This window comes from Urocitellus parryii, chromosome 2 (genome assembly GCF_045843805.1).
Source record: "Urocitellus parryii isolate mUroPar1 chromosome 2, mUroPar1.hap1, whole genome shotgun sequence".
Lineage (NCBI taxonomy): Eukaryota > Metazoa > Chordata > Mammalia > Rodentia > Sciuridae > Urocitellus > Urocitellus parryii.
The window spans coordinates 177,297,156-177,313,986 of NC_135532.1; the positions used below are offsets into that span (position 1 = coordinate 177,297,156).

At 39.1% G+C, this 16,831-nt stretch overlaps 1 protein-coding gene across 1 annotated transcript in view; it reads left to right on the forward strand.

Annotated features, from left to right (window-relative positions):
• Positions 1-2,897: 2,897 nt before the first annotated feature.
• Atp13a5 (ATPase 13A5) overlaps positions 2,898-16,831 on the forward strand; it is a 104,858-nt gene continuing 90,924 nt past the window's right edge. The window contains exon 1 of the mRNA XM_026400268.2: positions 2,898-2,960. Coding sequence (XP_026256053.2) covers positions 2,898-2,960 — 63 coding nt within the window. The remainder of the gene's footprint in view (positions 2,961-16,831) is intronic.

Consider the following 16,831-nt stretch of genomic DNA (forward strand, 5'->3'; position numbering starts at 1 on the left):
TTGTTCATCTCTGAGTTCTCATTTTCGGACCTGGAACAGTGCTTTGCAGATTTGCACACGTGGGCAGAACTGAAGGCAGGAGAGCTGAAGAGGGAGTGAGCTACTATTGCGCCTCCCAGGGCTGCCAGTCATATCACGCCGAACTCCTTAGCTAGACAGTTCACATGTCCAGCGTCCAGCTCCAATTCCATTGTCTAGTTTTGTCTCCCAAGGTTTTTCTTTTAATAGAGTAAAATAGGGTACACACTGGGAGTTATAATATTTCTGTATGGTAAGTGCAAACTTCAGTTCACACCTGAAATATATCCCCCAAAGTGAATAGTATCTTTCTTAGTTTTTGGTATCTGGGATTAAACCAGGGGTGCTTAACACTGAGTCACATACCAGACCTCTTTTGTATTTTATTTAGAGACAGGGTCTCTCTGAGTTGCTTAGGGCCTTGCTAAGTTGCTGAAGCTGGTTTCAAATTCACGATCTTCCTGCCTCAGCCTCCTGAACCACTGGGATTTAGGATATGTCACTGTGTCCCCCTGAATAGTATCTCTAAAATTAAATTTTTTTCAATTTTTTTCTTTTAAACTAAAGCATGGTCAATAAAATAAAATATTACATAAATGGAATGATATCATGATTGCCAAAAAATGACATTTTGCAGGTGTTTTGATTTTATAAAATTCATTTATTCGTTACCACCATGTTACTATTAATTACAATGTATATGTATTTTCTCCTTTTGTAAAAAATACCTTGGTTTACTTAAAAAGTATTAAATTACTTCTTTTATATAGTGATAATTTATTTTTAAAAATTCTTTTAACTGACATGATAATATATTAAAAAATCTAATAAAAGAGCATTTGATGATGTTAAACCATTAAAACTGTTATTGTTTGTTGTCGTTGTATAGAAGTCAGTGTATCTTAGCTAGCCATCTTGCTTTCGTAGGTACATCTGTGAAATAGAATGCTTCAGTAAGGCTCCTGGGGTCAGTAGACAAAATAACAGGGGAGTTTTGAAATCTGGGTAAGACATCCATATCTTTACTAGTTTCCCTTTAGTTCAAAGGGAAGTGTGGACTGGGAAAGTGGGGATCAGAGACCAAGTGGGAGGGTGAGGGCTCCACCATGACCACTGAGTCTTCATTTAATTGCCCCAGTGACCAGAGGTGGAGATATTCCTTCCTCTCCTCCTAATTCACATAATCCCCATGTTCCAATTATTGCATCCTCACTCACATACCCTTTAGAGGAAGGGAGAAAGGAAAGAATGGAAGGGAAAAATAGTTCTTTCTCCTTCAGCAATAGAATAATCTTTCCCACAAGATCCTTGCTCCCAACTGTGTTTCCCTTTGACTTTATAAAATTCAATTATTAGTTACTATCAATTACAATGCATATGTAATTGTTTAGAATAGGGTCATCTGCCCACTTTTAGACAGATCGTGACTCATCATTGGCATTTTTAGTTGAAATCCCTGTGCAGACAAAAACTGATGTTCTTTCGACAAGAAACATGAGTGGCTAGCTGCTGGGTAAAAAGTGAATGCTGACCGTCACTCATGTCTTGAATTAGGTTTACTAAATTACAACTCTTCTCTCCAGACCTGAGCTCAACCCTAGGCTGGACTGCAATTGCAACATTTGTGATTACAGTGGTTGGTGTGGGCATCTCAGTAGACTTGCTGCCATGAAAAAGAGGAAATTGTCTGTTTATTCTCATCAGCCACATTTTCTGGGCTGGGAAACATCTGACCTATCCTGAATGTCAAGATAGCACTTGTGTCTGCTCAAGGTAGTTGATGATTGTTTTGGTCACTGGAAAGGGTCAAACAAATATTAACTTCTCAGAGTTTTCACTCCTAACAAATTTTCTTCCATGGTCAAAGTGGCAAGGGTTTCATTCAGTGGACTGGATGCAATAAAAGTCAATAAAATGACAAAAGCTTTTAATTACAAGCAAAATTAATCCCTAGATGGATCAGTTTTCTTACTTTTAATGAAAGTATCGAATTCAGTGATGATTATACAGGTATGGAAATTTGGGTTATGTCCTTAAGAGTCAGTCTTTCTAGTTCCTTCTTTCTTCATAGGCTTCACTTGTTTGAAAACTTCAAATGCCAAAGTGAAAAATGAAAGGGATCAAATCATTGTTTTAAAGTGTCTCTTTTCTTGATTAGTACTAGAGTGTCAGGAGGATGATCACTTACCTCTTACTGAGTGGGGTGGGTGCTCTATCTGGCCTTTTACAAATATTGTAAGTCCTCATATCAACTATATAATCATTGTGGATATTTTATATAATAGAAACCTAAAATTCAGATTTTAAGCGATTTGTTCAAGGTCCCCAACAAAGCAGGGATTAAAATTCAGATTTTTCTGATTCCAGAGTGATGCCTGTATTTCCCATTACGAACCAACCTCCCTTCTATTAATTCTCATGGCCACACCTAATATGCTCATTAAGTCTCTAAAGTCCACAGAATTGTTCTAATGCATCTCTCACTGGTTAATCCTTTTGTTTCAGGTTTTGAGAAAAGTGGCCATTCCTCCTTGGCTGAGACATTTATGGAAAGCATGTGAAATTATTTGTCTTTCTAGTTCAACAACTCTTTTTCCCATCATTCTTTAGGACCAGAGACACTCTCATGTAGCTCAGTAAATAAACACTGGAAAGAATAAACATGCATCAAGCAGATGGATTAACAGACCAATCCTGTGGCCAAGGAGAGGATTTCCTCCCTATTCTTTGTTGGTCTAATAGGCAAGGTGTGTGCCAACAGATTTTATAAGCACCCGAGAACAGCAATGACAAGCAGCCACTGAGTTCACAGAAGCCCAGGTAGTTTCAACATTTCCCCAAGGAGTTAGCCAGGAGGGGCCCTGACAGGTCCACTTCAGATGGAGGAAGAGAGTGAGAAGGACCATCGGGCTTTGCTCAACCAAGGAGAGGAGAATGAACTGGTGAGTCTTCCCTTTATTTATTAGTTTTCTCAAAGCACCCAAGGTTGTGGGCCAGGGCTACCGTATTCAGGTAAATTAGAAAATAAACTATAGGACCAATTGTGGTGATTCTAGTACCTGGAAAGGGGAGAGTCCGGTAATGCATCATGAGAGCTGCAGGGCACTATTTTGTTGTAAGAGAACCTGCAGGAGCTGAGATAGTTGTGTCTTTTGGATGGTAGAGTTTTGCCGTCTCCATATGCAGTGGACCGTGGAAAGCTTCCTCAGCCATTCTGCAGAGTCATTGGGGTGCCTTCTCACATGGTGCACACTGAGGTGTCCCCCCACCCCTTGTCATCTGGGTCATCCTGTAATTGGACACACTTTGGTGAGAACGGAAATGCTTTCTTTTCTCATTCTCTTGCTTTTGGTGTGTCTGCAAGACCTGGGCTCAGAGAGTGTTTTGGGCCAATGTCCCACTTTTTACTAAGGCCAAGACAGGTTTTAGCACAGACTTAAAAAAAAAAAAATTCTCACATCTTTAGTTCTTTTTTCCTATAAAAATTTTGAAAAATAAACATTAAAAACTTGAAAATTCTGACAGTGTCTACTTGGTATTGAGGAGTTTGCATTTATGGTTTCGTTTAATCCTCAGAATTCAGTAAAGAAGGAACTAATCCTATTTCATAGAAAAGAAATCTGAGACCAGGGAGGTTAGGTAACTTGCCCAAGGTCATTAGCCTGCATGGGGCAGGCTTGGAATCCAGCCCACTCCTTGGCTTTTACAGCCCTGGCTGTCCACACTACAATAGTGTCTCTAGCTGGGCAATGAGAAAAGGAGGGGTGTGGGGGACAGAGAAGGAGAAGGACTGCAAGGAGACTGCCCTGGGGGACCCATTTATGTACTAGAAAGGTGTCAGCTTCCTCTATGGCTTCCCTGGTACCCTTTGAGAGCTGTGGGAAATCTGTACCTGCTCTTCCTATTCTTGCTTGTTAATCTAAGGAAAAATGAGTAATCATATCTACAGTTGTATTGTCCAATAAGGCGGCCACTGGCCACCTAAGGCTCTTGAGTTCTAAAAAAGTAACTGGCCCAAACTGAAATGTGCTATAGGTGTAAAATTCATTTGGAAGAACTGACTAAAAAAATGTAAAATGTCCTACTAATAATATTCATATTGGTTACCCATTGGAATTCTAATACTTTAGGTAGGTTGGATTGAATAAATCTATTATGAAAATTAATTCCCTTTGATTCTTTTTACTTCTTTAATGTGGCTGCTAAGAATTTTTAAAATTACAAACATGGCCCATAATTGCGCATACTTGTGCCACACTGAGCTCTATGATGGTTACAGCACTTAAAAATCTTAAGGCGGAAGGGTTGGAAAGAATTAAAATCTATTGGCCTGTGTCTGCTGCAGGACACCTGTCGGACCTGAAATTTTCTGGACATGCAGATGAGTGATCATAAAAATCTTATGTAGTTCTTGGTTCTTCTCTAAGGAGGTGTTGTGTATGCAAAACTGATAGTCCAGTACTTTAATTCTGCCAAATCATAGGGAGGACATGGGTATTGAAGGATTAAGTCATGGAACAGGTGCTACAGTTTTCTTCTTTTCTGTGGGTGATCAAACCCTTCTAGACTTCTAGACTTCCCAGCAAGAAGCCCTCTTTACAGTCCAGCCTTGTTTTCCTCACACTGCCAGGGCATTCTGGAGAGGGGGAGCTGGCTGCAGATTTCCCTTTCATCAATCTTACTCCTGGGCAGAGAGCACAGAGGCAAATTTTATTCCAGTCCTTCCTGTAATCCTGAGGAACAGGTGGGCCTGGGGGGATAAGTACACAAACTAAAGAGGAAGCTTTGACTTAGCTCTAGGCAATTGCTGTCCTGCAATTGAATAGTCTGGCACTGTCAGACCTAGGCTTTCAAAGGGAAGCTGAAAATTTGGACTTCTGTGAGAAATAGCCTGATTACAAATTTTGGAAATAAATTTAAAAACAAAAAACAATCAGTAGGTCAAAAAGCAAACCTGAGCACGACTTAGTCCCTATCTTACCTTGGGGGCTGCTACTAGGTGACTCTTAGAGTCTTTTCCCCATTTGCTTTTCCTTTCTTGAAAGTTCCCCATGGCCCAAATCTGACTTCTACTTGCATTCGTCATTTCAAGTTGTGATTGTGTTGAAAGGATCAGAGGTGGAAACCAGACACCGATGGAGTAAATAATGGATTCCTTCAATCACACACCCAGCAGAACCTAAGTGGATGGAGAAGGCTTGTGAACTACTCAAGAGCAGTCTTGGGTCACTTTGATGAGCTCAGCTCAGATTAAAAGCAGTGCATTCCCTCTCCTGTTCCACGCCCTAAATCCTCCAGCTGGGGTGGGGATGATGCTCTGCCCCTGACAAGCCCAGTTTCATTTCACCTGCCCAACAGCTGGGGCAATAGACGCTCTCACCTTCCAGGTCTCTACTGGCCTTCCCAACCTGCTTCCGCCCACCTCTCCCCTCTCCCAAATAGAGTCCAGCTCTCATAGGCTCCTCCTCTTCCTTCACTTTTTCTTATCCTAAAAATTTTTCCTGTCCAGGGGCTTCCCTCAGCCCCTCCAGTCACAGACAGCTTTTCTTATCTTCTCTTGAGATCCTCTCATGACCCCCAACTTCACTTGACAGCCAAGAGGATCATTCACAGCATAGACCCTAATGAGCCCAGAGCCTTCAGGCTACTCGGCACAAGCCTAATGGAATGGGATTTGATCTCGGGATGATCTGGATTTGAATTTGGGTTCTGGTAGGCCAATTATCTAATCTCACGGGGATGGTAAAATTTACTATCTGAGATTGGGCTGAGGATTAAATAAAGGGATAGTTATTTTTTAAAAGAGAGAGAGAGAGAGAGAGAGAGAGAGAATTTTAATATTTATTTTTTAGTTCTCGGCGGACACAACATCTTTGTTGGTATGTGGTGCTGAGGATCGAACCCGGGCCGCACGCATGCCAGGCGAGCGCGCTACCGCTTGAGCCACATCCCCAGCCCAAAGGGATAGTTTTTCTAAAAATATCTTCTGTAAAACAATATTAGTAATCTGTTACATAAAAATCTCCTTTTTCTCCTCCTCATTTAGGCTTGAGAAATACCAGGTGAAAAGGGTGGGCAGGTTAATACATTATAGGTTCTTAGTGAAACTTTAAAGGGGCATTCTCCGGTGGTGTATTTCCCACACTTACGATTTGGGGAAATGATCCCACTGCCCCCACCACACGTGAGTGTGTGTGCACGCAGATTCTCTCTGGATAACTGCTCCTTGGACCCTCCTAGGAGAGGTTGGAATGTTCTCAGTGATTGATAGGTATCAATAGGTATTGTTTTGTCATTGTTTCCCTTCTGGGAGAAAAAAAAAAAAAAAGCATCCCATCTGCTCTCAGCCAGGGTGTCTGGAACACACTATGTGCATATCAGCCTCTGCTTCAGGGTCCTTGGGACATGTGCTCACTGTCCCTACTTTCTGAGGATGATCTTTCTAGGCCTGCACCACAGCCATAAACATTGCTTTACTCATATCTTTTGCAAAGCCCAGCATTCAGTCTGTACCCTCTTCTGTACCTACTGCCTGGATGTCCAAGCTCCAAAAGGGAGCACCTCTCAAAGGAAAGAGGTACTTAGTGTGGAGGGATACAGGAGCAATAGGAAGGCATCTTGGTTTGTGGTAATTTTCTCCTGCCAACTTGTAGAGGAGCCTCAAATCCTAAGAGAACAGATCTGGGTTTTAGTCAAGGATCTGCTGCTAACCATGCAGCTGTGAAAATCTTTTTGAACCTTGCTGGTTGCCTAAAAATAATTCCACTTATACTTTTCTGATTCATAATTTCTGTGAAAGTCATGTACAAATATGGAAAGTGTTACGGAAAATAAGGGGTTCATTCACACTGCATTTATGATGTGCAAGTTGAAAAGTTCAGGCATATATGAGGTGAAACTGGTGTTGAGCACATTTGCCCCTATCTGATTAAAAAGTGGGGAATGATAATTGCCTGAGTTGCACTGTTACAAGAGCAATCTGTGAAGAGTTGGCAAAAGAAATCAGGAAATTGGACATTTAGATTATTTCACGTATGTTATCTGTTCTTTCTCCTCCATTAAATCTCCCCCAACAACAACAACAACAAAAACAAAAACCCAAAACAAACCAAAAGGATTAATAATGAAAAGTGAAAATTGAAATTGAAAAGCCTGCCCTATTGGCTCTCTCCTGTCTCCCGTCAATATTTACATTAACAACATGGTTGAAGGTAAACCTATCAATCTTGAACTGACACTAGCTGTGAGGGAGAGATAAGAATATAGGTGACAGAATCAAGATTTAAACATTTCTCTAGGCTGGATTGTGGGAGAGTAATTGGTAGGATGCAGTAAAACAGACCTTACTGTTGAGTTCCTGTTTTAAATTATTATTAAAGTACAAGGTGAGAGACTTAGTAACTTGGGTTTGTAGCTGTGTGTGCATGAAAAAGTCATTGAAGTACTTGATTTGGTTCTGGCTGAATATTAGTTGCCAGGGTGATGCAGCTATTAAAAATATTAGTTCTGGAAAGACTTAATGGAAGTCTGTTTGGCAGAATAAAAGAAATAAAACTAGTTCTGCTATAATCTGTACTTTTGAGGAAAAAAATCTACTGTTTTATTTCATTCTAAAACATACACTCTCAAAGAAATTTCAAGAATTTCAAGAATGATGTATTTGGTGGGATGTGGTGAAGGTGTTCCTGCACCCACTCCTCTGACAGGGTCACAGTGTGGGGGATGCTGTGGCAGGGCCACACCATCTAGAAACCGGAACCATTAGGAATGTTAAGTGTTTTTTTTATGACACTTATGATATAGATAACAGGGCATTCATCAATCAATAATAAAAGTATGTATTGCCTGAGATTGAAAATTCCCAGAATGAGACTAAGGATACAATTGAGACATGCCATGAGGTGCGTTCCAATATCTTTCAGGATACAAACAATGGTGTTATTCCTCAAGCCTAAACAGCAAGAACTATTTATGCCATAGTCAACAATTTACATTAGCCCCCCTACCCCCAACCCTATCCTAAAGCCACAACCTGTACAATAGCCTAGCTACAGAAAAACAATTGCTGTGCCAACAGTACAGGGACCGCCATATGTAGCTTATGGTATTCCCGCAAGGGGCTAATAAAAATACATTCCCCAACCAATAGACCCTCCTTTGCCTTACACAGAAACTTATGATGAAAATGGAAAACACATAGTTAATATAAATGACAAATGGGTTGAGGTGCAGAGCCTGCCCTTTAGTTAAAAGATTACAAAGACCTAAGAACTGATGTGCTTTGAACAAGGATCAAGGAAGTTCTTTAAGAAAGCAGTTTAATAGGTCATATGGAAAAAAAAGGAAATTACCTTAGAAATTAAAAATAGAATCATGTAAAATTAACATAATATATTTTAGAGGCACTTCAGAGTAGTAGGCTTTTAAATAATAGACTTTCACTACTTTAAGTGTGTTTTACTGGGATTTTAGTTTAGAAGTAAGAAAGCTTACCAATAATCATAAGTATGCTTTAAAGTTAAAAGTTAATGAAATAATTACAGGTAGGCTTTGAAGTTAGAAGTGAATAATAGGTCAGGAGTCATGTAGTCTAGTTGTGTCACCTAGCACCTAGTGATTGATAAAAGCTTAATCACGATTGACTAAGGTTACAGAAAAATATTTTGAACAATGTACTCAATATCTTAGGTAATCAATGTATGTCAGAAAATATTGTAACTCTTGAAAATTATGGAAATCAAAAAAGTTTCGGGCTTTGAAGTTATCCATTAACTACCTGAAAAAAACACCTATAAAAAAGGTATAAAATAAAGATTCTTCCAGGGACAGCAGAAATGTCTTCTGGAGGCTGCTCATAACTTGCAACCTGTTGTCCTGACTCTTTTTTTCTTTTGCTGATGCCACTCCTCCTTCAGGACCCGTGGAACCCTACTCCCCCCTCCCCCGGGGGGCTGGACCTCAGCAGGGATGTCTCTGTAAGGTATCACAAATCAGAACAATCTAAGAGAAGTTGAAAGCAGTTCTGTAAAGAACAAAGGTGGTCCTTGTCTTCCAACAGTTGAGTGACTGACATGGAGCACAACGTAGAGGTTGGAAGGTTTGAAAGATTTTTGCAACCACTGAGGTGGGAGAATCTAAGCACAAACCTCTGCCAATGACCTTTGCCCTTGTGTAGTCTCCTCCAGTTGAATGGGGCAGAACCCAGACTATGATATGCTGTCTCCTATGATTATGCTATGTCATGCAGCAAAAGGGATTTTTCATGTACTTAGGAGAGTTCATCCAAAGGGAGACTGGGTAGACCTGGCCAAAGCAAGTGAACCCTTTAAAGAGACAGGGCCTTTCCTGAAATTAGAAATATTTAAAGCATGGGAGTGATTTGATGGAAGGGAAGCTTTCCGTTGCTGTTTTGAAGATGGAGGGTGCAGTGGGGCAGGTTAGTGTTCTCTAATAACTGAGAGTAACTTCCTGATGCCAACTAGCAAAAGAATGGAGGCTGGGTCCTGGAGCTACAAAGTACTAATCCTGCCAATCAGAGTGAGTCTGAATAAGATTCCTGAGCATCAAAAGGAACACAGCCCAGGGGGATCTTGATTTCTGCTTTGTGAGAAGCTTACTAAAGACTCAGCTAGCTAGACTCTCAACCCACAGAAACTGTAAGATATTAAATTTGTGTTGTTTTAAGCTGCTAAGTTTACTCTGTAGTGATGAAAAACAAATAAACCCTCACAGCGAATCAACAAGAGAATGTACAACCCAGGGAGGTATTAAGAAGCCTCTCTAAAGCAGACGATAGGTCCTCATCTGCCAAGAGTGATGTATAGCTCCTTTTTCACAGCAAGGAATTTGAACCAAATAATCTCTAAGACCACTTCCTGGTCAATGATGTTCTTAATCCACAAATGCCTTTTAATAGCACATGTCACATTGTCCTATGACTCAATATGAGGCAAATTCTGGTTCCAGAAATTGCCCCTGCTCATCGGTTCAGTCATCCCATTACCTTCTGATCTGCCCTGATAGCACTCCAGCTGTTAGCTTCACCAAACAAGGGTTCTTAATTGCACTTTAACTTGCAGGAAGACCACATGTTACCACTTTTATTATAGCAGTACTAACCGACATTATGTAATGCCCATAACAGAGAGTGGTAATAAGTTCATCTCTTTAGTATTGGAGGGTAGAGGGTCTTTCTTGCACCGGAAAGAAAGTGCAAAGAGGAAAATATAATAGGTTTAATTATTCAAGAATTCTCTTGAACATTTTCAAGATTCAGTTTTTTTAATCTGTAAATAATAATCTATGAATATTCTTACTAATATTTATTCTAATAAGCAATAAAGCCACCTCCTAAGATTATTGTGAGGATTGAATGACACCTAAGTACTCAAGAAAGACTTATTGCCAAGTGTAAACATAAGTAAAAGTGTTTCAAGACACCTTTTCTCTATTCAAGGGATACTCCTGGCATAAGTGCAGTGTTTAATGTGTGACACTCTGACAAACAATGTTTGGTATTTAGTCATAATTAGCACAAGTTACTACACCAAACCAGTAATAAATGGTTGAGGAAAAATGACCATACTAACACGATGCATCTACTGGGATAATAGTATCCCCACATTACAGAGAAGAAGTGTGTTAGCAGAAGTAGAGATAAGATACTATTCTAACATCCACCATTTAAAGGAATACTACTTAACAGGTTCAGATAAAGGAAGCAAAGAATAGATTGTTAATAGTAAGTAGGAACTTGGTGCTATGATTTTTGCTGAAAAAAGAAAGAAAGAAAACACAACACAATCTAGCTTCATAGAAGGCCACAAAGGTAGGATATCCTTAGCTATGATTGAAGTCCTAATTTTGAGACCTGATAGAAAGAGGCAACTTTCTTTAAGGCTATTGGAACATCCTTGCCCAAGGCAAAGTCCAACATTTCATAGCAAAGAAAACCACGAGAAAACACAACTGGCATAACTATTTACAGAAGCAATTATGGCCGTGAGTTATTTTTATTATGTGTGGTAGAGTAAACAAATTTTTAGCTTTGTGCCACAAGATTCTTGTATCAAGTGACAGTGTCATGCACTGCAAACTAAAAATCCCTATTATGAAGGATTTGCATCACACAACACACACAGAACTATACTTGTAGTGGTGGGTACTTAACAAGTATTTTTAAAATGTTTTTATTAGTGCATTGTAGTTATACATGTTAGTTGGATTTATTTTCACATAATCATACATGCATGGAATCTAATTTACTCCTCAGAGTCCCCATTGCCCCCTATTTCTTTCCCCCTTCCAACCCCTATTTCTCTTCTTGTACCCTACTGGTCTTCCTTCTATTTATTTGTTGTTTCTTTTTGAATTGGTGCTTTATAAATGTACATAAAGGTGTAATTCACTGTGGTCTATTTATACATGTCCATAGTGTAATTTTTTGACAAATAATTTAAATGGCTAAATGCATGAACAGACAGCGTAGGAATAAAAGGATTTGTAAAAACTGAAAAAGACTATGTTCACAAGATCAATCTTGCATAAACTCCAGTGCTCTAGATAAAATGAAAATTCAGCAACTGGGAATGATCCCAGAGGATGGTCCCATAAGACTAAGAAGATTCCACCAAAAGAGTTTTGGAAATAAACCATGTTTAGATGAAGCTGTATCCCGTAATCCTCCTTTCCTAAGGAAGTTGACAGATCTTAGTTCCATCTCTGATGGTAGGTATAGGAGCTACTATAAGAATATAAAGACAAAGATTTAAAGTGCTTATTATGGGCCAGTACTTCACGTACTTCTCATTTAATTCCTGTGAGATAGTCACACAGATATCCATTTTGCAATGAGGAAACCAAGGCTCAGTTAGTTAACATACAGAGGATCGCTTGGCATAAGCATCAAAAGTAGGATGCTGTACTACCTTACTCTCTTACATTGATTTCCTTCCTTCTGCATGAATAAAGAATGATTGTACTGGTGTGTGTGTGTGTGTGTGTGTGTGTGTGTGTGTGTTTGCATATATAGTTACCACATTTAGCTAACTTTTAAATTAATAACCTCAAATCCTTTTCTCCAGTTTCACATATTACAAAGGTAAGCAGTTTTTCTTGAGCTGGGGGCTTGACTTCAATTTTGACAACTGGTACTCTTTGGGAAAAGCAAAACTTCATTTAAGTTATTGATTCAATCATTGTTAGAAGCAGGATTCATTTCCTTGTGGTCAGATCATTTCATAATGAGTCCGATAGGATTAGCCACTTCTAATTTACTAAAAATTAGCTAAATTGTGTATTACCCAAGATAATATTCATTCTTAACACATATTGAGTGCTCAAAATGTTTTGGGAACTGTGATAAATGCATTATCATATTAGTTTCTCACATCCACCCTAGAGAACAGATATTGTTATTCTCATTTATGGAGGAGAAATTTGGGCATCAGAAGTCAAGTGAATTTCCCCACACCACATATCTGGTTCAGTGGTGGAGGTATGATTTGAACTTGGTTTTTCATGCCATGTCTCCAGCTGCTACACTCAACTACTTCCATTGCATTTCATAACCAGCCTCATTTTTTTCACATGAGAAATCTAAAGTTCAGCAAATTTAAATCACAGTTGGTAAGCAGTGGAGCAGGGAAGAAAAATGAGAGAGCATCTAGAAAGCAATGATGAGAAATAGAGAAACAAGGCAATGGTCAGACCTGGATAGGGACCTTGGCTCTAAACTGAGACTTTGGGAACAACTTCCTTAATAGCACATGCATACTTCACGGCCATGTCTAACGCAAGCTTCTTCCTCTGTATCCTGGGCTTAGAGGAGATGTTAGCGCTGTGTTACCACTCCTGGCATCTGGAATGCAGAATTCTAATCAGAAAGAAAAAGATGAAGGAACACCTCTGCTTGGAGAGAAAGAAAATCATGTCTGTGTGACGCCCTCTGTGTTCTTCAGGTCCACTAACAGGTGGCAGATCTGGGATCCTGGCCTCGAGGAACACAGCCTATTTCCATTACCAACCTTGACCCAGTATATTGCAACTGAAAACTGAAATAATCACTTCTCTTCTTCTCTGACTGAAGCTGTTATCAAATCACCTGTTCACACTTTTCTTTTCTGCTCCACACCTTACACCTCTTCTTTAATCTTCACTACTATTCTCAGGTGTGTGCCACTAATATTCCCCTGAGTGCAGAGATGGAAACCGAATCTTAGAGAACTTAAATCCTGAGGTCACATGAGTAACAGGTGACAAAACTCACTTGACTACAGGGAATTGTGTATAATGGGTTTGACTCTGGTCTTTTCATCTATTCCCTATAGCCTCTGGATTCTAATTTCTTTTCTTATGATAACACAAAATATTGCTCTTCTTTCCCTTGTCTATGTTCTTCATTTCTTAGTGGATTTTACTGGTGGTGTACAAATATTTGAGAGAAATCTGAATGACTCTAACTGTATCAGAAGTATAATCACTTAAAAAATGAAATTATATCTGAAATTAATTAATCAAAATGGAATATGTTGTTATAAATTCTAATCACAAAAACATAGGCAAGCCAACTGAGTGTATTCGACAAAAGAATTGACAGATAAAGCAATGATTCTTTAGCCAAAATCTTCAGTTCCCATACCCAGCCTCATACCTCAGGGAAAACTGAGATATGATTTAGAAAGGAGTTTTACCAAGGTTTATGAGGCCCATGTATCAAGGAGCAAAATCATTGCTTCTATTCATCTTTCCTCAAGGAACCACACATTCCAGGAAGTAACTTTGACACTTACAAGGTCCTTTTATCTTTTTCTTTTTCTTCTGTTCTTCATTTTCTTTCTTCCTCCACCTTTTCTAGCTTCTGCCCTCTCTCTTTCTTATTAACAGATGGGAGAAAATTTGCTGACATTTTAATAACAAGGGGTCCTAACCCATAAGAAGTGTCTTTCACACAAACCTCTTCACTTATCTTGGCAGGTTCTTTATTAGGGATAAGATTTTACCTCTACTTTGACGGAAGCCGGCTCTTACTTACCTATCATCCATACCAGGTGGCAGCTAGCTTCCCAGGTCACCAAAACTCCCATGTCCCATAGGAATCTCTTCTTTTGATTCTTCTTTTCTTATTATTTTCTCTAATGTTACCGCCATTCTTTCTTCCCCAGCCAGTTTCTACCAAAATCATTACAGGTGTCTTCCATTTGTTTGGAGCAGAGTGTCTTATAAACAATTTCTTTTTTTTTTTTAAGAGAGAGTGAGAGAGGAGAGAGAGAGAGAGAGAGAGAGAGAGAGAGAGAGAGAGAGAGAGAGAGAGAGAGAGAGAATTTTTACTATTTATTTTTTAGTTCTCGGCGGACACAACATCTTTGTTGGTATGTGGTGCTGAGGATTGAACCTGGGCCGCACACATGCCAGGCGAGCGCGCTACCGCTTGAGCCACATCCCCAGCCCTAAACAGTTTCACTCTTTCTTTATTTTGACAAAATAAATACAGTGGTGTCAATAAAGGGCAACAATCTTAAACATACAGTTCAATGACTTCTAATCATTTTTGAACTATGTGTAAGTAGTGAATTACTCAGTATAATATCTGTGAAATGTGCAGCAGAGGTGCATTTTTAAAAACCTGCTTTGTAGCATACCATTGTATGAAAACAAAATTTATTTCCTTTTGTTGATGGATTGTTGGATTGTTTTCAGTTTGGGTCTTTTTGTTTTAAGTGGACACAATACCTTTATTTTATTTTTATATGGTTCCTCATGCATGCTAGGCGAGCACTCTACCACTGAGCCACAATCCCAGCCCTTGGGGCTGCTTCTTCTTCTTCTTCTTCTTCTTCTTCTTCTTCTTCTTCTTCTTCTTCTTCTTCTTCTTCTTCTTCTTCTTCTTCTTTCTCCTTCTCCTTCTCCTTCTCCTTCTCCTTCTCCTTCTCCTTCTCCTTCTCCTTCTCCTTCTCCTTCTCCTTCTCCTCCTTCTTCTTCTCCTTCTTCTTCTCCTTCTTCTTCTCCTTCTTCTTCTCCTTCTTCTTCTCCTTCTTCTCCTTCTTCTTCTTCTTCTTCTCAGATTATTGGTCTATTTTTTTTTATTAGAACTGAAAATACTAATTAAAATAACTCCCAGAGATAGGGTGTATTCGGTCATAGAGTAAATAGCCATCCTTGGGCTCTTAGTTTTTAGCTTCTGATCCATGCACGTGAAGTGCTTTCTATAAAGGATATTCAATTTTCTGTATGTTGTCATACTAAATAATGTTGTACTTTAGTGGTACCAGTGTGGAAAGAAGATAACCTTTCAGAGTCTATTTCAGAAACTACTTACAACCTCTGTAATGGGCAATTTGAATTGTCAGTTTGATTGGATTAAGAGATGAAGAAGATTAAAAGGCTTTTGGATGAGTCCATGTGGGTGGATCTAGGAATGAATGGCATGTGGGATAGTGAACTGAAGTGGAGGCCCTTTCTAAATGTGGGCAGCACCATCCAATAGCTGGAGGCCTGGATGGAATAAATGTTGGAAGAACAAGAAAAGCAGCAGCGATGCAAGCTCTATTCTACTTGACTGGGTTCTTGATTTCTGCTGCTGAGACCACCTGAGGATATCAGACTCTCCCTCCTTCACTCTTCTAAGGTAGACACCACCAGTGATTCTCCAGGGAGTTTCCAGAAGCCTTCAATCTTGAATTGGGGTAGCATTGTTGATCCCTCTTGTTCTTAGGCTTCAGCATCTTGGACGGCACAGCTACTGATTCTTCCAGCTCTCAAGCCTACAGACGGCCATTGTGGACTATCCAGCTTCTGGTTGTGTAAGCCAACCTAGTAAATCTCCTTTTTATAACCATGCCTCCTGTTGGTTCTGTTCCTCTAGAGAACCCTGACTAAGACAACCTCTAATCAAAGAAGACAAATGAAAATTAATAGGGAGGCCAGCTGGTACGAGTGCAATTAGCACAGATTTGGTAGCTATACAGATTAGCCAAAATCTGTGCTCAGGAGTTTTCTAGTCATATAAATTTTGTGAGTTCCAACTTCTTCGTCTTTTAAATGAAGATACTTAAACTACTTTGCAATGTTTTAGAAGGATAAAATAAAACCCAAGCCATATAAAGGGTTAAACAATTACACATTCAAGATAGTGGAATAATGAATCTGACTTTTATGAATACAGCTGATCTGAATATTCTTGCACAAATCTTTTGGGAGACATATATACATTCATTTTTCTTGTATAAAAATCTAAAAGTAGAGTAGATAAAGTTACAGTCATATTTTTAGCAACACAATTATTCCGAATGTTTATAACCTGTCACATTTCCATCTACGCATGAGAATTCTAGTTGTTCCTCAACTTTACCATCCCTTGATATATTTCGTCTTTTAAATTTTAGATATTCTTCTATTATATCATGTGTCATTGTATCTATTGCATAACATCAGAATAAGTTCTCTAATATGGTTGGGTAGGTTTTTCCAACTTTATTCCTTTCAGGATTGTCTTGGCTATTCTAGGCCATGATACATCATTGTAGCTCTATTTTTCATTTTCTTAAGACATGCTACTGAACAGTCTCTTGGTTTTTATAGTCTATCTGGAAATCCTTTTTTGAAAGGTGTCTATTCAAGTCTTTTGCCCATTTGCATTGTGTTTTCATTCATGTTTAATTGGTTTGTAGTAAGTTTTAATATATTCCAAATATAAGTTGTTATTAATATATAGATAAGTATAGAAGTGTGTGTGTGTGTGTATGTGTGTCTGTGTGTGTGTGTGTGTGTGTGTGTGTGTGTATATCATCCCCAGATATCTTTAAAGGAACAGAAG